The sequence below is a fragment of the Euprymna scolopes genome, chromosome 31, assembly GCF_053919585.1.
Source record: "Euprymna scolopes isolate OS-2025 chromosome 31, ASM5391958v1, whole genome shotgun sequence".
Taxonomy (NCBI): domain Eukaryota; kingdom Metazoa; phylum Mollusca; class Cephalopoda; order Sepiida; family Sepiolidae; genus Euprymna; species Euprymna scolopes.
Window position 1 is genome coordinate 66,685,972 of NC_136512.1, and position 21,923 is coordinate 66,707,894.

Below are 21,923 nucleotides of genomic sequence, written 5' to 3' on the forward strand. Positions count from 1 at the left end.
TGTCTCCGAGTTAGAATAGCAAACAGGCTTGGTATGTCAGCCTGAAACAAGACAACTGTGTGTTTGTGTGTTTGTGTGTGTGTGTGTGTGTGTGTGTGGCACTATATCTTAGTGCTCCCTTTGTGGTGGTTGTTAACACCCCACCCCCTGCATGTTAGGAGGTGATTTGGCTGTAGGCAGACGGATAAATAAGCAACCAGAATGCAATTCCACAATTGCCTTTCTTTTCTCAATCTCTTTTTGTCCGAACAGCCATGAGGTGAGCATGTATTTTTGTCTCTCTGTAAATAAGTTAAGGTTAGCTAGTTTTAATTGTGAAAGTTAATTATCACTTGTAAATTGTTTTTGTAAAAATATTGTAATATTTTCTTTTAAAAAAGAATAAATAGTTAATTATATTTCTCATACATTACCATTGTGTCGTGCGTCGTTTTTTGTGTCTACCTTAAATGTCTACATTAATAAACAAAGCGGACCTGGAGAAGAAGATTCCAACCATGTCAAACCCTCAAGGAAGAAGACGTCATTCGGGGAGAAGAACGAGCCAGCTAGACTCAACATCTCAGGTATGCTTTTCTCTTCACCTAGAAAGAAAGATGTCTAATCGACAGATCTTCCTACATGGACCATTTCCAGGACATTTAGTGTAACACATGGGTCGGTCACATGCAAATGACCGGCCTATAGGTGTACATTATATATATATATATAATGATTGCAACGTCTTGTCAGACGAGTGCCACTCCCTCAGACACTTAAAGTCCATGAGCCCAAAAATGACTTCCATCGCCACAGGACCATTTTAATAGACAAATGTCTGAGGGAGTATCTATACACAGATGATGTTACAGAGTCTTAGCTTTGTACGACAGCTAAGTCTCTCTCTCAGTTCAAAATGTTGAGATTCAGCAACAAGCAAGAGCAAGATAGCCAACAACAAGTTAAACTGCAGACCAGCCTAATGCAGGTGCTGGTTTCCCGCTTTATGGTTTTTTTAAATCAGAGATTTGCTTCTCCTAGAAAGGTTGCTTTCACCACGGCTTATGGGAGCCCTCTCCACCCCAACACACACGGTGCTAGTTGGCCGTTGATCCCGAAAAAGGGTTCATTCGCTCTTTAGAAGGTCTCGTGTTTTAATCCTTCAGGGAGACTAGCCACCCTCCTCACCAAACAAGTCTGGTGGGGGAACCAGTTTAGTCACTGGTGACCCGACCATGAGGCAGGTAGTACTGGGTTACATGGTACCAATAGTATATGACATGACCTGACACATGTATGGATGTATATATATATATATATATATATATACACACACACACACACACACACAAATTATACATAGAAATCACATTAGTGAAATAATAAAAGAGAAAAAGTAAATTAATAAGTATTAATACTGCACATCTAAAACAAGATTACGTTTAAAGCTAAAAAAAAACAAAAGAAAAAGCTAAAAAAAAAACAAAAACAAAAAAATTATACTAAAATTGTCTGTAATCTACATAGACATGTGATGTAATGGATAAAGTGTTGACACTTAGTTCTAAGCGGCAATCTTCTGGAGGTTGATGGTTCAGTCCTTACTACAGGCAGATATACTAAGTAAGAATAAAATAAACATTGTTTATTTAAGATTTCTACCCATGGCTGATGAAATGAGAACAATCTATCCCATGGATTATATGAAGGGCTCAGTTCGAAATTTTCTCTCTTTTTCTTTTCTTTTTGTTTTGCTGTGGATGGTACATCCTACTGGATGCCAGACACTCACCTGCTATTTAATACACTTAAAATGAGAGATATTTTAAGGATTTTAACTGTCCCTTTAAACAATGGTTTGGATCTTTCTTGCACTTGGTTAACTGGGTATATGCATCAGGTAGTTTTTAAAATTCTTTTATTTTTTATCATTTTCTTGCTTTGAAGATTGTAATGCTGGGTATGGGGCAGCCAAACCAGTTGCTAATATTCCCTTACTTTTTATTGAAACCAACTGAGAGCTCTTTACTTTTTATTTTTTTTAGTTTTGTTTAACGGCATGTTTTTCTCTTTCCACTTCCACGAGTAGGGTTTTATTTTTTAAAGTTTTTACATTTTTGGGGTAATATATGCTGATATAATTTTATGCATAATAAACGGTCATAAGTCAGTTATTTTGGTTTCTTCGGTGGATTCCAATACAATAAATTTTGAGAATGTTTGATGTAGTTCATTATCTGAACTATCCAAGTCGATGTGTTGGCGCTTGGAGTTTTTATACTTAGCCATATATATATATTTTAATTCATTGTTTATGCTCCCCACCCATCTCAGAGTCCAATATTGGGGCATGTTAAGGGAGAAACCCATTCGCCTTGTTATTCCAGGGCTACATAAACAGTATACATGTCCCAAATGGGAGCCATGAGCACCCATATTCCTTTAGTTACACAATACAAGTCATTTGTGGTAACTTCCAGCACTATATAGCCATGTCATGACTTTAATCATTTGGCACATTTGACCCTAGCCACCACCTTTTAACACATGAAAAAGAGGGGAAAAAATGTATATAGTTTCTAGTAGTATAGGGTAGAACTGTATTTGTTACGGTTTAGAGGAAATTGATAGAAAAGTAGATGTGTTAGGGCTTGACGTAACTAGCCGATTGATCGGTTCGGGCCCCTCCGACCGCCCGTCTAGCCTTGTACGAGGCCAAAGTGGAGTGTTGCAACTGATATCTTTAATTTCCCTAGATATCAGTTGCTCAGCCACCAGGATCCTTTTCAGAATCATTACGGGTTGCCATCCACGGCCAACAGGTGGCCCCTTTGAGAGGCTTTTACTCTCTGCAGGAGGACAGTCGGTGTATTCTAATGCCCCACTGACGGGGTTGGGAAGTAGGGAAGGAAAAAAAAAAAGGGGGAAGGGGGCTTTGTTTTTGTTTTTGCAGAACATAATTAAGTTTTACAAAAGAGAATAGAAAGCAAAAACAGAAGGTGCATTTTGTCTCAGGAAGCCACTAGACAGCCTGATCTGGTAGCACCAGGTGCGCTCTTTTTCGTATCCTCGTTGTTTCCTTAAGTGCAATTGTCTGGATCTCTTTTACACTTAGTTCACCAGGAATATTAATTAGGTAGGACTTCAAGTTCTTCTTCATAAGCCCTGTGGCACCTATAATTACTGGTATCATTGATATCTCTCTAAGATTCCAGTTTCTTTTCATCATACACGAGACCTTGATATTTGGTCTGTTTCTCCCTTTCAGCTCTTTTCAGACTTCCATCATTAGGGACACTCACTTTAACCAAGGTTGCCACTCTCTCCGACTTATTTCATATAACTATGTCAGGTTTGACAGCAGCATTTTCAACATAGGTGGCTGTAGGAATTACATGGTCGTAATGTATGGTATATAAGTCATTTCCAACTGTTCTTTCAGGTTGATGTTCCCAGGACTCGCTGGTAAACTGGCAGCTTAATTTTTTACAGATGGTCCAGTGGAGGTACTTACATACTCCATCATGTCTCGCTGTGTAGTAGCTGTCCTCCAAAACTTTGCAACTTAATACCAGATGATTCACACTTTCCAATTCTGTGTGGCATTTGTTTCATTATTGAAACCTGCCATCTTCTTGAATGCATGTCATCATTTTTCATGAGTGTGGTAGCTTTTATGATTACTGGAATGAGAGAGATCTTCCTAAGATTCTAATTTCTTTTTATGTTGTACATAAGACCTTGATACTTTGTCTTCTCCCTCTCAGCTCTGTTTAAGCTAGTTTCATTAGGGGTACTAACTTCAACTAGGGCTGCTACTTTCTCTCTTTTCTCCCATATTGCTATGTCAGGTTTAAAATAGTTGTATAGATTATAGAATTTGATTAGATACACGTTCGTGCATGTTCACAGGGAACATGAGCTGGAACAGATACATTGAGAGCATTGCCAAGGCTTCTGCGAAGAAGGTGGGCTCCCTCTACCGTGCTAGAAAGCTACTTATGCCTAAAAGTATCCTGTATCTCTACAAGGTCACCATTCGCCCATGTATGGAGTACTGTTGTCACATTTGGGCTGGTGCATCTGCTACTGATCTCACATTCCTGGACAGGGTTCTGAAGAGAGTCGCCAACCTGATAGATCCTGAATTATCATCTAAGCTTCAACCTCTGTCCCATCGATGTAATGTTGCATCCCTCTGCCTGTTCGCCAAGTATTTTAATAGTGAATGCTCCGACGAGCTACAAGTCCTTGTACCCTCTTGACGTAAATATCTGACAAACAGCAAAATCCCACCCCTACACAGTAGAGATCCCTAGATATAAGAAAACTTCTACTCTAATAGTTTCTTCCCCAGAACTGCTAGACTTTGGAACTCCCTTCTGAGTTCCTGCTTTCCCAACTGTACTAACATTCAGAAGTTCAAGTGTAATGTTAACAGATATCTCGCTGCTCAACTCCCTACATAGTATCCCTGCAACTTATGTCCCCGATAGTAGCCCCCTACATCAAAGTGGCAATGTGCCTTGTTTAGGGTGAAAATGAAAAGAAATTACATTGGTCGAAACGTGAAAAATAATATCCAAGATGAGAATAATAGTTTGAATAATCCAAAATAAAATAGGTGTTTTAAAAAAATGTTTTTCTTCAAATGTCGAGGATACTTACCAAACGGAGTAACCATGGGGCATGGTATGCTGTAAGTGACTATCACAGAAAAGATACACAGCATCCATGCATACTGACAACCAAACTGGAATTCCCAAATCACAGCCTGAAAAAAAAAAAAAAAAGTTTATTAACTAAGGATGCAAGCAGCCAATTTTATAAAAACAAAAGAAAATGAAAAGATAAAATTGAGATAGATTTTAAAATTTCATGGGCTCAGTAAAAAAAAAAAAAAAAATTCTGAAATAAACCTAATCAATTTCAAAATTAAAAGAAAGACACTGAGTACACATGTGGGAGGATGGTTTGGTTTGTTGTTTTTTTAAATCATTCCAGACAAAGCATGAAGCCACTTTATGTAAAAAAAATAAATAAATACTACTTCATGATTAAAAATTAAATTAGAGGACAGCTAATGATAAATGTTATATGGATAGATTCAACCCCGGAAAACAGCAATTCTTTCCCCTTTGTCAGAAACATCACTCATGGAATGTGAGGACTAAAGGACAAAATAATGAAAACAGGATTTACAATGTCACCAGAAGTAAACTCAAGGTCCACTTTCTACTGTCTGTTTTATGGCATATAAACATTTTCATTTAAGGTGGACTCTCTATAACGTTCTAGAAAGTTACTTATGCCTTAAAGTATCCTGTATTGCTACAAGGTCACTACTCACTCATGTATGGCGCATTGTTGCCACATTTGGGCTGGTGCATCTGCTACTAGCCTTTCACTCCTAGACAAAGTTAAAAAAAAAAAAAAAAAAAAGAAAAGAAAAAGAATCGCAACCTAATAGAGCCCGCCCTGTCAACCAGACTCCAACCTCTGTCCCATCGACGAAATGTTGCATCCCTGTACCTGTTTTACAAGTATTTTAATGGAAGGTGCACAGACAATCTACAAACCCATGGACCCCTGGATGTAAATACACTGACAAGCAGCAAAGTCCCACCCCTACGTAGTAGCGATCCCTAAATGCTGGAAAGCTTTCTACTTTAGTAGTTTCTTTCCTCGGATTGCTAGACTTTGGCATTCCCTCTAGAGTCCTTGCTTCCCCAACTTTACTGACATGCAGAAATTCAAGTGTCATGTGATCAGACATCTTTCTGCTCAACTCCCTACAAAGTATTCTTGCAAGTTATGTCCCAAATAGAAACCCCCTACATCAAAGTGGCACTGTACCTTGTTTGGGGTTAAAAAGCAATAATAAAAAAAATACATTTTTTTTTTTTTTAAATCCGGTCATCCACTCACAAAGTTAAAGCTTCTCACAAAAAAAAAAAAAAAAAAAAAAAATTGAAAATAAAACTTTTCTAATTAATCACTCAGAAAAAAAAAATTGATATGATCCGTCATTTGAAACAAAAGTGCTAATAACATTTATTCTTTTTATCCACAACAAACGGTACATGGACATGTTATTGGGGATTTCTTCTTTTTCATTAGACAAAAGTCATGATATACCTTACGAACAGCAGTCCTTTCTGCTGAAGATCGAGCGCACATGATGCGTATACAATAATTGAACAACTCTGAGAACCGCATCAGTTCTAGTCCAGTACCAATAAATGCTGAGGTTATCACATAATTCACAAAGAAAGCACCATTTCCAGCGACAAAAATGCACCTAAAAGAAAAGAGATAAATGCAATTAACAAAACAACAAAAAATATCGGTTAGTCTATGTAGTACTTTTTATTAATACTGGTTAGTATATGCAGTACTTTTTATTAATACTGGTTAGTATATGCAGTACTTTTTATTAATACTGGTTAGTATATGTAGTACATTTTATTATTACTGGTTAGTATATGTAGTACATTTTATTATTACTGGTTAGTATATGTAATACATTCTATAAATGTTGGTTAGTAAATTTACTACATTTTATAAATACTGGTTCAAAAATAAAGCACATTTTATAAATACTGGTTCAAAACTAAAGCACATTTTATAAATACTGGTTCAAAAATAAAGCACATTTTATAAATACTGGTTCAAAAATAAAGCACATTTTATAAATACTGGTTCAAAAATAAAGCAAATTTTATAAATACTGGTTCAAAAATAAAGCAAATTTTATAAATACTGGTTCAAAAATAAAGCAAATTTTATAAATACTGGTTCAAAAATAAAGCACATTTTATAAATACTGGTTCATGAATGAAGTATATTTTATAAATACTGGTTCAAAAATAAAGCACATTTTATAAATACTGGTTCATGAATAAAGTATATTTTATAAATACTGGTTCAAAAATAAAGCACATTTTATAATAAATACTTATTCATAAATAAAGCACATTTTATAAATACTGGTTCATAAATAAAGCACAGACTTTAATGGTTAAACAGATTTGATAATGAAGCCTTGATTAACACATCTAGAAACTGTTTACCATGACTTTATGTATGAGACAAAGGATTATAATTTAGAGTTTAATAATTAAGGGTAAACTAAGCCAAAATAGGATCAGACTTAAACTGCCATACGTATGTATGAATGAAAAAGAAATTGGTTAGTGTCCAGAGTTTCCTCTATATTAAACAAAAAAAATCTGTATAATGTATGTAGCTGTGATGAAACCAAAATATCATATTCTAAAAAGTTGTATAAATCGATCAAGTAGCTTTATTTTTAAATAAGAAAATCAAATTTTATGAGTAACAGAAGAGTAGCTGTTTTGTCTGCCATTTTGAAAACAATCTTAAAACAAAAACAATCTAAAAAAACAAAACAAAACAAAACAAAAAAAACACAGGAGATAACTGAATACAACAGACTCTTCATTGATAAGGATGTGGCCCAATAGTGGGACAGATTGCTGAAACAATCTTTCACTTGGTGCTTGTATCACTAAGTGAAAGATTCTTATGAATTATTGAGATAACCTGGCCCACTACATCGAAATATATCTGATGTAAACAAATAAATTTGTTTAAAAAAAAAAAAAAATGCGTTGCTTTTAACCTTCAAAATGTATGCCTTTATACACACAATTATTTTCAATTTTATATTATATATATATATATATATATATATATATATATATATATATATATAATATTATTTTTGCATCTCCAGAATAGAATGTAATCATTTTGTAAACGGTGGTCAACTTTTGACTATAGGCATTAAAAACATTTTGTCGCTTAAGTTTTTTTTTTTTCAAATAAAATAAATACTTTATATTTAAATGCATCTATTTATTAATTAATACTGAAAATTTCATTAAGATTGAATAATTCCTTGATTTTTGGTTGTTTTTTTATTGGTCTCCTGACAAAGAGAGGGTGGACCTGTAAATTCACCCTTGTCCGTTTGTCAGTCCGCACTTTTCTCAATAACTACGCCTTGGAATTTTTTAAAATTTTGCACAAATATTAAACATGATATGAGTAAAAAAGTAACAGAACTGATTTTGCCCTCATATGGATGCCTTTTGAGTTAAAATGGCTAAAATTGACACTTTTTTGCTTATTAAAAAAAAAAATTGATGCTTTGGATTTTCATAAAACTTTCTGAAAAGTTGTAACTAACTGATTTCTATATAATTTTGTTTGTCTATACTTTGTGATAACTCTTGGGTGTGCCCCAGGGGCTCTTTTAGGGCTAATAAAAACACTACATTTTTTAGACTATTTTACCATATTTGTCCAAAATTTTCTGTGTATGTCTATTTAGCAGTTTTGCATGGTGCTGAATTCAAATTTCATTATCTTAAGGCCTTGGGGACTTTTGGGGCTAAATGGAGTGGAGGCAAATAATGAACTTAGTCATTTCTTTATTTTGCATGGTGCAGAACTCAAATTTGTTAAGGTCTAAAACTGCACCATTTGTTAATTTTCACCAGGATTTGACATCCCCTGGGGACTTTTGGGGCTAAATTGGAGGGGGGGGGGATGCTGAACATTTTTTTTTATGCCTTGTTCACTGTGCACTCATGGGGGACCGTGCATGCTTCACTATCTTCTTCAGGTCAGGTCTGTTATTGCAGACATTGGTGATCATGGCTTTCTAGTCCCTTTTGCATTCAGTCTTTTTGATGAGATCAATGACCCTGTTGAGACTTTGTTCGTTGTCTTCCTTTTCTTTTTTTTCCAGCGATTTTTCCTCACATCAAGTTTTTTTTCCAAGCTGTCTGCCTGCATTAAATGGCCAAAGATCTTTAACTCTCTGACATGGCTCATGAACAGAACGGTTTCACGACTGATAAGGGTACACGAAATACAATTTTCGTTTTGAAAACCCTATTAGAAAGATACATAGAGGTACAGAAAGATCTATACCCGTCCTTCATAAACTACTCAAATCTGATATACCTTTTGTTTTAAAGGCAAAGTACTTTTATTTTCCATGGCTGCCCCTAATTATGAAAACTATAATGACTAATATAATTTATAAAGTACAGAGATTTTCTTCTTATATTTGACTAGTGAGGGTACCCGGCGTTGTTCGGGTGTTTGGAGGTGTGTGTTGAGCACAAAAAAAAATAAAATGTGTTAATAGGCAGGCAGGCAGACTCGAACCTGTGACGCGAAGGCGGAAAAGAAAGAGAAAGAAAATGTGACATCTTACCGCTATGCTATGAAGCCATAGGAAGTGAAAAGCGTTCAAATTTAGTGATGTCAATCAAAAGGTTGACTTGCTAAGTGAATGAGCTAGTTCAGCTTTCAGCTGTTTCATTTATTTGTTTCCCCACGATGTTGGGGAAACCAAGCTCCCCCGAAAAAGGGGGAACTCTCAAATGAAGAATAATAATTGTCTGATATGAAGGGTTTTCCCAACATTGTTCAAAGCTAATTGCTTTCAAGACGTCCTGGCATGAAAGGCCGCTGACGACTTTGCTTTGATAAGTTTCGCTTTATTTATACGAAAAAGACGAGCAAATACGCGAAAGGACAGAATAGGGTCAATTTTACAAAAGTCGATCAAAATGAATGTAGAAACGATGTGCGTTTGCAAATCGTAGATCTTATGATGTAGGGAGCAGAGAGAATAGTAACCCTCTCGGGATTCCCTACAGGGAGAGGTCGTTTTTTTCATCGATAATTTCAGAAGTAATCGCCTGTTTTCGATTGTCTAGCCTTAATTTAAACCAATGTCACTTCTGGTTTGTGATGGGCGCAGCAGCTAACGCGTCACATTTATTTTTTCACTTTCTTTTCCTCCTTTTACGGTACGGATTCGAGCCTGCCTGCTACAACTTTTTTTTTTTTTTTTGTTCAACATACACCTCCAAACACCCGAGCAACGCTGGGCACGCACCCAGACTAGTTTTTAATTAAGAGAATCATATTCCACAAGTAACAGAAGAGCTGCTGTCTTTTCCACCATTTTGAAAACAATCTAAAAAAAAAAAAAAAAAACATAGGAGATAACTCGCTTGACTAATTTGTCTAGTGATTTTAATCAAGTCATTGTTTTCATACCGCATTGTAATAAAACTTCCTATTTCAGTAATTTCTTTCCAAGAACTGCAAGCTTGTAGAAATCTTTTTCTGCTGACTGCTTTCTTTCTATCTATAGCTTTGTTTTTTTTTTTCAAAACCAATGATAATTATCTTTTGTTCCTGTTATAGCTCCTTACATCAAGCGGCATCATATCTTGTCTGGTTGGTTGTTCCGTTTTACAGCACATCAACACTTTTCAGATTATTTAATGCTGAATCCAGTAATTTTTAGTTTTATGCCTCAAGTTCTTTATATCTTGAAATATTTATTTGGTTTGGCTGTTTTGTAAAGGAAAATCGGTTTTTGTTTTTGACTTAGCAAAATATGATAGACTTTTTCAAAAGGAAAGAAAAAAAACAAACAAACAATTATATCAATGTTTGGTGCATTATAGGTCAGGAAGCCAATATCTTCACACAACCTGAGTGATTTCCATAAAATAAATTAAAAAAACTTACTGCCATCTATAGCGATGTTGTTTGTCCTTTATTGCCCATTCAAATAATGCTTTGCCACTGGAAATAAAAAGATAAAACATCCATTAATATTTGAAATAGATTAACAAAATGATTTTAATTAGATTTTTTTTTCCTTGATGTAAGACATTTTTTTCCTTGATGTAGGCATTATATAAATTTGAACTGGAATTTCTAAGTTTAAGAAATCAATACAATGGAGAATTTTATTTTAAATAAACATTTATTTACTTCAAAATTTAAAATCAACTTAGTTCTGACAATATGTTTACACCACTGTTTCACACCAGACAGACTTTGCTACACCAAACTTCCAAGGGAGGTAATAAATGCACAAACAATGTAATAATTCCAAGTGAATTTGCACAGTTACTAGGCTACTGTATCCTTTTTCTGTATAAATTTCTACCACCCTTTTCCTACATGTCAATTGAAGCACAATTGCTTTATCTTTTGCCAAATAAATTGAATTGAAATTTAAAAAATTTTAATATGTGTAATTAAATGTTTTAAAAATTGGTACAAACCTGATTTTGTGCAGTCTGTAATATTTGGTGGTAGACAAAAAGAATAAAGGAAAAAAGAAAAAAATTGCTGCTGCTTCTCTTTATATATTTGTGATCTCATGACCTCATATGCAAATGAAGTGCTTCCACTTTCGATAAGAAGCCCCATTTTTCAGAGACTAGGTTGAATTTGAATTTTGGAGTAGCAAGCTTTGTCAGCAGCGTGTAGAGTTTTGGAGTAATGAGTTTTGACAGTAGTGTGCCACATTTGGAGTAGCGAACTTTAACAGAGTGTCGAACTTAACCCCAAAAGTTGTTAGTTAAAAGTGAAGAATAGTTAACAATCACTTTGGAAAAGTGCAGAATAGTTAACAATCACTTTGGAAAAGTGCAGAATAGTTAACAATCACTTTGGAAAAGTGCAGAATAGTTAACAATCACTTTGGAAAAGTGCAGAATAGTTAACAATCACTTTGGAAAAGTGCAGAATAGTTAACAATCACTTTGGAAAAGTGCAGAATAGTTAACAATCACTTTGGAAAAGTACAGAATAGTTAACAATCCATTTGGAAAAGTACAGAATAGTTAACAATCCATTTGGAAAAGTACAGAATAGTTAACAATCCATTTGGAAAAGTGCAGAATAGTTAACAATCCATTTGGAAAAGTGCAGAATTAAATTTAATAATCTACAATATGCAAATTAACAAAATAAAGTAGACAAAGAAATAAAATTATTGATAAAACTTACCTGGTGAGACCTAAGGATGGCAAAATAAGTACCATGAATACAAGAAATATAAAAGTTTTTCTCATAACTGCATGGTGCTCAGCACTCCTACAAAAGATTGAAATAATAAAAATGCAACGTTTTTGAAGTTTTGAGAGAAGGAATGGTTATTCATATTATTTGGACTCCCATGGTGCAATGGTTAGAATACTTGGAAAAATTTAATTGTAAAGTGGTATTCTTCTGAAGGTTCAATCCTCAGTGTGGATAACGTAAAAATACAATTGCGAATTACTTAGGAACTCTATCCAGTCATGGCTGATGGAATGTTAGCATGCCATCCTTGTGAAGTAAATAAAGCGTTCCATTTGAAATTCTGTGCAGATTCCAGAATTTTACAGAAACATTCTCAGAGTTCAACAAGATACACCTGAAGAAGGTCAAAGGTTACATTGACCGAAATGTTGTGAAAAAATGAGAACAGTAGTCTGAAGAATCCAAATAATATGTATACAAATATAGATGAATTGAAAAAGGATGGAGTACTGCTGCCACATCTGGGCAGGAGCTGCTAAAAACAACCTATCCTGCCTTGACAGAGTACAAAATAGACTTTGTGGTTTAGTGGGGGATGCCCTTTTCTCTTCCCTGCAACCTCTCTCCCACAGAAGAGACGTTGCGAGCCTGTCTTTGTTTTATCGTTATTTCCATGGCAGGTGCTCGTCTGAGCTCCAATCCCTCGTCCTCACCTCACCAATCTTTCACAAGAAACACCCGTCTGGCTGAAACTACTGTTAATAATTTTCCCCACTCTTTATCTGTGCCTAAATCCAAACGTAGATTCCATGAGCAAAGCTTCTTTCTTAGAACTGCACGCCAGTGGAACTCTCTGCCGCTTGTCTGTTTCCCTCCTGACTACAACTTGGACGTCTTCAAGTTCAACATAAACTCCTGACAAACCGCCCCCTTAAGTAAGACACTATCAAAACCCCCAATACTAATGATTACTACAATACTATCTCATTGATTACTGTACACGCAATAACCCTTATCCCTGAGTGGCCTTTGGGTCTTGATAAGTGGTGACCCCCATGTAAAAAAAAAAAAAAAAAAATACAAATATAGATAAATAGAAAATTAGTCATTTTTGCAAACATTATTTCACAAGTTTAATTTTAAAATTTAGAAACCGACTAATGTTATATATTCTTTTTTAAATCATTTTTTCTTTAGTTTGAGACTTTCGATGTTAAAGCAACGTATTCATACAAGAAAACTCAGTGTTTTTTTTTCATTTTCATTTTGTTGATACTAAACTGTTAAAAGTTTGCCTTAATCAGAGTCAGACTTCCAGCAACTGTAAACAACACCAGATGCATACTTTTCTCTTTCCATGAGGGGTCGATCCCTCGGGTTAATACCAACAAAATGAAGAGAAAACAAAACAAAACACTAAGTCTTCTTCTATAAATATGTTGTTCTAACAAAGAAAGGGGAGATGGTTGTGGTCACGTAGTTAACAACACAGACTGACGACCTGGGTGCTTGGAGTTTGAATCCAGTTTGTTCCACAAAATTTATTTTCACTGAGGATGCTGGCAACCTTCACGTGGTCCCTCCCGTAAGTACCAGATGTATTCTAGAAAAAATTCTGACTAGAAAAATATCAAGGAAATCAATGTGAACAATAGAATCTTTGGGTTCATATGATGATGATGCTGCTGCTGATGACGAACAAAGAAAGACTCAGAAAAAAGGAAAAAAATGATTTTAATAAAAAAATTATTACATTATGTGGTTTTCTAACTTTTCAAAATAAACAAATATACATGTTTTTGCTTTGTTTGGTTTTCTTTTTCAATTAAAAGAAAAGAACTAACAATAAAAACTAACAAAATTATAATACAGGTGTGATACGGATTTTCTGGCATCCTTGGTTTCGGAGTCTTGTCCAGATTTATTGCTTTATAGGACTATTCGATTCCACCATAATACTAATTCATCAACACACACACTAATCCAATAATTATACATCCACCATGTTTAAAAGCAACTGGGAATTGTTAGAAACTTAATCAAACTGAAGATATTTGAGTATTGAATCTCTGTTCCATTTGAAAGTTCTTGATAAGGTGTAGAAACATATCCATAATTTAATTGGCTCCCTCACTCTTTCTTCTTTTCTGAAATCTCTTTCTCGCAGACGTGATGTTGTTAGTCTCAGTCTTTTCTACAAACGCTATTATGGCATGTGTTCCTTAGAATTGTCTGATCTATTCTTTGCTTTTTTGTTCCAGATATTTTGAATCATTGGTCTAGTGTCTCTGCCAATTTGCTGTTTTGATATCTCATTTTAATACAGCTTCCTATTCCTGTAGCTTCTTTTTTCTTTCTTTTTTTTTTTTTTTTTTTTTAAGAAAAACAGGCCTGTCGAACTCTTCTTGCTGACTGTTTTCCTCCTACTTATAGCCTTAGTCTTTGCAAGACTAAGGCCAATAGGCATATCCTCTCTTTGCAATAACCATCTTTCGTTCTTGTTAACTTCTTACATCAAGTGGCTTCACGCTTTGTCTAGAGTAATTTCCATGTAAAAAAAAACAAACACAAAAAAAACTATCCATTATATAAATTTGTTTACATTGCACATGCTGGTTGTAGTCTCCTTTTACTTATAGATTATGGTGATCGTTTCATGAGTAGAAAGTAGAAAAGCTTCATACCCACCGAATCTTAACCACCCAAACTTTTATCTGTAGGATTATTCCAAAGATATTGTCTATCAAAACAATCCTCAGATTATTTCTAAACTGAAGGCCATCACAGCTAAAATTAGAGATCAGGGAAGTGGCAGGAGCATGTCAGAGTTATTGTATTCAAGTGTTGTTGTTGTTGGCATCCATCTATCTCAGGAGATAATGGAGTTCTATGCCACAGATTAGTTGGTTGCTGAATTGCAGCATCTGCTGTGGCTGTGCAAGCCTATCCTGGATCAACAGGCTTTGTTGCAGATGCCACAGATGTAGGTGGTGCTTGGTTGCAGAAGCTCTGTTACAGCCTTTTGCCGTTATCTTTTTACTGCTGGTTTCTCCTATTTTCACTCCTCTTGGTGCGTACCTTTACAACTCTTCTCCAGCGGCTGCGATCTTCAGCCATGGACTCGGTGTGTCCATAGTTAGGAATGCTGTAGGATATTGACAACTGAAAGTTGGTAGACAATTCAGGGATAGATTGAAGTTTACTCATGTCAAATATGGTTAAATTGCAGAAAGGATCTTGAATTTTATTAATGATTGAGGGATCATTGGGGGGTGGGGGCATGCTGAATGCTTACTGCTAAAAAAAAAAAAAAAAAAAATTGTGTCATGTTAAAAGTAGTATAGTTAAAAAAATTAGGAAAAATGATCATATAGAAAATGTGCTAGATCTAGTTTTTACAAAAAAAATCATACACGTGTTACATTTTATATTTCGAAATTGTTGATTTTAATTGAAAGTAAGGGAGATAAGTCAGTTTGTCGTATAGAATTAGTCACAAAAGAACTGGTTCCACATTAAAACATATGATAAAACTATATTATTCAATAAATTATATTTTTACTTGCAATTATTTTTCTACTCAATCATTTCTTGTAATTTTTGGAGTTCATACTAATTTCAACATGACACATAAGTACATAATAGTGTTTTCACCTGAAATGCATCCACTATATTGCAGAAGCACCAAGAAATCAATCTAAAAATAGTAATTCTAAGAGACAATATTCAAATAATCAAATTAAAAACGCAAACATGGACGTACCTTGTCCAATGTCCAATGTATTGGTCTGAGTAATATACAATGATGGGCAGGAGAGCAGAAAATGTCCAAATGAGAACAGTGGGAACAAACTGGACCAGCAGTTGATTCTGTGTGATGACAAGAAATGCAATATAAGAAAATATACTGAATTTGTTTTAGAAGATTTTACTAATTATGTACAACAAATTAATGCATGACAAATGTACAACAAGGCATGATAAATGATTCTTGCTGATTTTCTAATTGTGTGAGATTTAGGCATGTCATTCGACCAACCTGGGATTCTTATGTTAAAAACAAGAACCAACAGATTTTAATTTAAATGGACTGGTATGCTGTTTTTTTTTTCTGGTAAAAATCTTTGTAAAATATAAACAATTGCCCCCCCCCCCCCGACAGGTTGAGATTTGGGAAAATTAAATAATTTGTTGATATATTTATTTTCATTGTTATTTTTTGGTAAACATTTATTTGAAAACAAACTATTTAAAAAAATTACAATTTAAAAAAAAGTAAACAAATATTTTTTTAAAATTCTTATAACTCAAGGGAACATGTTTTTTTTCTTTTTATGTTTGAGCCATATTATTTTTAAAAAATATTCTCCCTAAATCTAAAAAAAAAAAAAAAAAAAAAAAAAAAAAAAATCAAGATTTTTTTTTTTACAAAGACTTTTAGTGAAAAGACAAAAATGAAAAGGAGCCATTTGTCATGCCTAATTATGACACAAATAGAGAATCAGTAGGAGCAGCCGTGCATTAATTTAAACAGTAAAATCATGTGTTTGATTTATTAATTCAGTATTTTTTCTTGCACACATTTTCAGCAAACTCGTTTTCATAATTTATTTTTAAATTTATATTTTTATTTCCTCTTAAGCCTTTTCTTTTCAGAAATAAAAAGGCAAAAAAATCACAAAAAAAAATCATCCTTTCTGTTTTTATCCATAATTAAATTTTATTTTTGTGTTTAAATAAGTTTAGGTAAAACATTTACCAAAAAAATTAGTTCAATAAAAACATGTTAGCTACTTACACAATGGCCGGAAGTGAACCATTGAGTGAACAAAAACAAACAAAAACTGCTTCCTCATAAGACTACCTTTAGAAAATGGTGTCCAGGCCTAAATAAAAATATTGACACAGAAATGTTTAAAGTGTCCATGATAATATGAAAATTTGCAAGGTCAAATCTTCTTGCTATGATGAAGATTTGATCTTACAAATCCAAACACTAGAGCTCATGAATGCTTTCAACACGTTTTCTGTGCCTATATTTTTTATTAGTTCGTTTCCATGCTTATCAACTCATTCCATATTCAGTTTTTAATCCTTATACATGTTGATGTTTTTAATAAAATATACTCACATGCAATTCGGCAAATGCTTTTTGATAATTAATTTCATTAAGTTGATTCATGATAATGGCAGGGGTTGTTAAAAAAAACAAAAGGATTAAAAGACAAGTGTTGATCACAAGGGCCCTGAGCCACCATTTCCAAAGTGAAATGGACAGATTTTCCCTGAAAAGAAATGAGAAAAAAAAAAAAAAATTTTCATGTGTTTTAAATAAAACACTGAAAAAAAAAAAAAAAAAAAAAAAAAATTTGGTTCCATAGCAATAACATATGGATAAAAGACCAAACAGCACATTTTGATGTCACAATGGGGTCCAGAAGGTCTCTGTGTATCTTACCTGCCACGAATGTGTATATTTATTCGGCATTAGATAACCTATAGATGGTTAATATACCATAAACTAAAACAAACAAATAATTCTTTTTCTGCAACCATGGCTACATATATTATTTACAAACATGGAAAATGAAGAGTCTTCAATGTGTATATCGTGCCAAGAATCTTATGCCATCAGAAATATACTAATAGACTGTTAGGATTTACAACAAAGCTGGGGGAAATACTAATACATGAAAAATCTAAACAGTTTAGAGACAAAAATCCAATAAAAATCTTGAACTTCAAAATCTTAGAATTTAAAAAAAAAAAAAAAAAAAAAACAACTTTAATTTAAATTTTATTTTTCACAAATGGAGGAGGAAAGGGGGCTTACCCAGTCATAAAATATGCTTAAATATATTTTATTTCATGCAGATTTTGTATTTATAATTATAGAGCCAATTCTCTATTGAATATTATATATAATACCGATTTCAAAAGAAAAAAAAAACAAAACATTGCTTGGATGCTTTCAGCTGGAATTGAAACCAAAACATTTAGCACTCCAGCTGCATTCTCTATCGTTTGAGCTATCAAGAGATAAATAAAAAATATTTAAAATTAAATCACTTCAAGCTATGCATGAATCTGCACATTTGCAAAAGTAACAGAAATATGTGAGCAAGTTGAAATGAACAGTTTGCATTTCAACTTGCTGACATATTTCTGCATACGTAATTCAACCATCCAAAGGTTTTACCCCTAAATCATCCTTGGTGTACGATTACTATTTCCTGTTAATTTCAGTGTTATGTAACTGGTAGTTTAAGAGTTTATTGGTTAAATATTTATACACAGACACACAGACATAAATCTGTTTTATTTATACAGAAAAACAATATAAAATAATTATTCTGCATTAGTATTTCGATTGACAACTTTATTCAGCATTAAATAAGCTATAAATAGTATAGATGCCATAAAACAAATTAAACCAACTTTGAATTCCAACTTTGAAAAATATAACTTTAGAGAAATAAACTATTCAGTATAATAAATTTAAAAAATAATAAAAACAAACACAATTACATGATTAAACCAAATTATTTTATTCATCTTGAAGTACAGACCCGACAATGGAAGACCAGATGAGAATAAAAACTTGGATTTATAAGACCAAAAATTCCAACATTGATTGCCTTTCGGGGTCCGTGGCACAGTGGATAAAGGCATCGAATCTCTACGGTTCCAAGTGAGCATTGTCTGAAAATCACGGTTTCAATCCTACCCAAACCAGGCCAGAAGATTAGTTAGCCAAAACCTAACGAGACAACAACAACTATGGAAGGCAGTAATTACTGAGGATACAGTTACAAGACTCAGCATTCCTATTCCGTTCCTGTTAACCACCCGAAAAAGGCCACAGGAATAGTTGACTGAAGCGTGGTGAAGCAACAACAACAATGAAGATGACGATAACAGTCACCAAATAAAATAATATAATCCTGAAGAGTTCTGCATTTTTCAGATGAGGTATGAATGTTTAGATTAAGCAGACAATTGTTCTCATCTTGAGTGTTATCTACACAACATTATGGTTGATGTAAACTTTGACCTTCATCAGGTGTTAAAGTCGTCATTTTTTGGCAGGAAAAACGAGGGTATCTTTGCACTCTAAGATCTCAAATTTTTTAATCTAGTTGGAAGTAAGCTTATATGAAGTATAAAGATAATTTAATTATCAAGGAACCTTGGGGGAATATAATTTTTAACTTATGATTACAATTTTAATGAAATCCATCATTATATATTATATTTATAACTTGAGTAAGCTTACTTCCAACTAGATCCAAAAATTCAAAACCTTAGAGTGCAGTACTACCCTCTTTTTTCCTGCCAAAACATGGCGACGAAGGTTAAAGGTTACATCGATCAAAATGTGCAGATAACACCAAATATGAGAATAATTTTCTGATTAATCTAAATAACCCTGAAGACTAAAAAACAACAATTTTGGTTACAACATATAGTACAGGGTGTCCCAAAAGAAGTTGATGGTTAAAAAAAAAAAAAAAATTCATAACTTTCTTAATTTTTTATAGTTTTCTTTTATTTTTTCAGATCATCTAGAGTAAACCTTCCAAGGTCATCATGAGTCGTTACACCACCGAGGAGCGGATATTTATCGTAGAGTCGTATTTTCGATTGAAGGAGTCAATATCAGAAACTCAAAGAGAATTTCGACGAAACTTCAATACAAGAAATTCCCCTACTCCCAATGCAATAAAAGCTGTGATGGCTCGATTCCATGAGCAAGGGTCTGTATGTGACCTCTCCAAATCTGGTAGACCTCGTACGGCAAGAAGTGATGAGAATCGTCAGAGATTAGCAGAGAGTGTGGCCGAGGATTCATCCACATCAGTAAGAAGGAGATCAAGTCAAATTGGGGTCTCTCGATCATCTCTTCACAGAATGCTTCATGAAGAGGGCAAATTTCCATATAAAATTCAATTGGTGCAAGAGCTTCAGCCAATGACAATGGACTATGCCCTGATGAGAGCACAAGAGTGTGAAAATGAAAATGGTGGACATTTCAGTAACATCATTTTTCATAAATAAAATTAGACCTTGTGAAAAACATAGCCTAGATTAAGTTGTGTAAATAAAATTAGAATAAGTAGACTATGATATCTTACTATATCTCAAAAAATCACGGAGAGGCTCCTCTACCTATATATGAAAATTGGTAAGCATAACTTAAATACTGAGGAAATTAATCAAATTTAAAATCCGTCAGCTTCTTTTGGGACACCCTGTATAATAGTGAATCTCTGTTGATATAAGTTTTGTTTTACTTACCAATGAATGTTGGCTGGCGATGGGGCATAGCGCACTTGCCAATAAGCAACATCGAGCTCTTGGCTGACGGAGGAAGGAGCTGAATTATGAACTCCTTTACAAATGGCTTGAAAATCTATGTAAATTCTGAAAAAAAATAAAATAAAATAACACCTTAGATTAATAAAATAATAATAAAAAAAGAAAGGTGCTTATTCAGAATTATATCTATCTGAAAAAAAAAAAAATACAGAAAAATCTTTGATGTACATACTCGTTATGAAACAAAAATATATTCGAAAAAAAATCACGTAAATTGATCAAGTAGTTTTTTTTTTAAACCGAGAAAATAAAAAGTTACAAATTTTAGCAATTTTAACACTAAAATGTATCCATTATAAAGCTGATTTTGATCTTGATAGTTCGAATTGAGTTGTCTCCCTCTTATTTATTCAACATGGCTGATCCAAATCTTACATCGTCATAAAATTTGATTTTCTTAGTTAAAAAAAAAACTACTAGATTAATTTACATGATTTTGGAATATGACATCTTTATTTTATGACGAGTGCAAACATCATGAAGATTTTTCTGTCTTTTGTTTTGTTTTTTTCACTATGTGTAATTCTAAATAAGCACCTAAAGAAAGTACAAGGTGTTCAAAATAAATTTGACACCTTTTGTAAAGGAAATATTTTGGCCAATAATTGACGCATTCTCAAAATTCAAAGTACATCTCTTATAAGGTGAAAGAGACAGAGGAATTCAAGCGGTCATGATTAGCATGCACCAGCTGTAAGAAACATGAACCCAGAATGGGTTAATTTATAAGGCAATCATTATGCAAATTAGATACTGTTGGGAGTTCAAATTGGTTAAATAAAAATAGACAGTCTTATTGTTTGAGAGCCAGTTTTGTTTTGGATACCACATTGCTTGGGTGCGTATTGATGGGCATCGTTTATCTCTTCTGTTTGTTGGGTTGGTTGGTTGGTTTATTGGTGTTTTACGGCATATCAACCACTGTGGGTCATTTAATGCCAAACCATTGATTGATTTTAGACAGTTTTTTTTTTTTTTTTAATTTTGGTTTATACAAATTTTTAATTATTATATTGTTTTGTGTTTTTAAACTTTTGGTTGCTTTCAGAGTTTTATCAGCATTATTTATAATAATTTGAAAAGTTGTATTTTTTTTAAATATTTGATGATCTGGTGTGGTGTTATCTTATGAAACAGTTCTTTGATTTCATTTGCTATATAATATTTGTCTCTAGTAGATTTGTATTTCCGGCATTCTGTTAATATATGTTTTATTGTCATTTGTTGGTTACAGAATGTGCATTTCGGTTTTTCTGTTGCTTCAATTAAGTGTGAATGTGTTAGTTTGGTGTGTCCAATTCTAATTCTGTTTAGAACGATGTTTTCTTTTCGTCCTCTCATTACTATTTTATTTTGTTTTTTGATTGTAGGTTGGTGTTCATGCAATTTATTTTGGGTGCATGTATCCCATTCTGCTTGCCACTTAATTTTGTTGTATTCTATTATTTTTTTTTTGAAATCTGTGTATGGTATTTTGATGTTTCTTATATTTTGATATATAGCTTCTTTGGCTAGTTTATCAACTTTTTCATTGCCTGGTATACCAACATGGCTTGGTATCCAGGCTAGGATAATCTTTTTCCCTTTTTCGCTAATTTCATTGTATTCATTCATTATGTCGATTATGTAAGGGTGTTCGAGTTCTTCTCCTTTTAGAGCTAAGATGCATGACAAAGAGTCAATGTATA

At 33.5% G+C, this 21,923-nt stretch overlaps 1 protein-coding gene across 4 annotated transcripts in view; it reads right to left on the reverse strand.

The window, feature by feature from the left end:
* The window catches only part of LOC145255782 (mechanosensitive cation channel TMEM63B-like), a 190,510-nt gene that overhangs the window by 37,000 nt on the left and 131,587 nt on the right, over window positions 1-21,923 (reverse strand). For all 4 annotated transcript variants that reach the window (XM_080114452.1, XM_080114451.1, XM_080114454.1 and 1 more), the window contains 7 exons: window positions 20,155-20,280; window positions 16,988-17,141; window positions 15,620-15,726; window positions 11,842-11,928; window positions 10,567-10,623; window positions 6,118-6,280; window positions 4,648-4,753 (listed from right to left, as the gene is read on the reverse strand). In XM_080114452.1, the coding sequence (XP_079970578.1) occupies window positions 4,648-4,753; window positions 6,118-6,280; window positions 10,567-10,623; window positions 11,842-11,928; window positions 15,620-15,726; window positions 16,988-17,141; window positions 20,155-20,280 (800 nt within the window). The remainder of the gene's footprint in view (window positions 1-4,647; window positions 4,754-6,117; window positions 6,281-10,566; window positions 10,624-11,841; window positions 11,929-15,619; window positions 15,727-16,987; window positions 17,142-20,154; window positions 20,281-21,923) is intronic.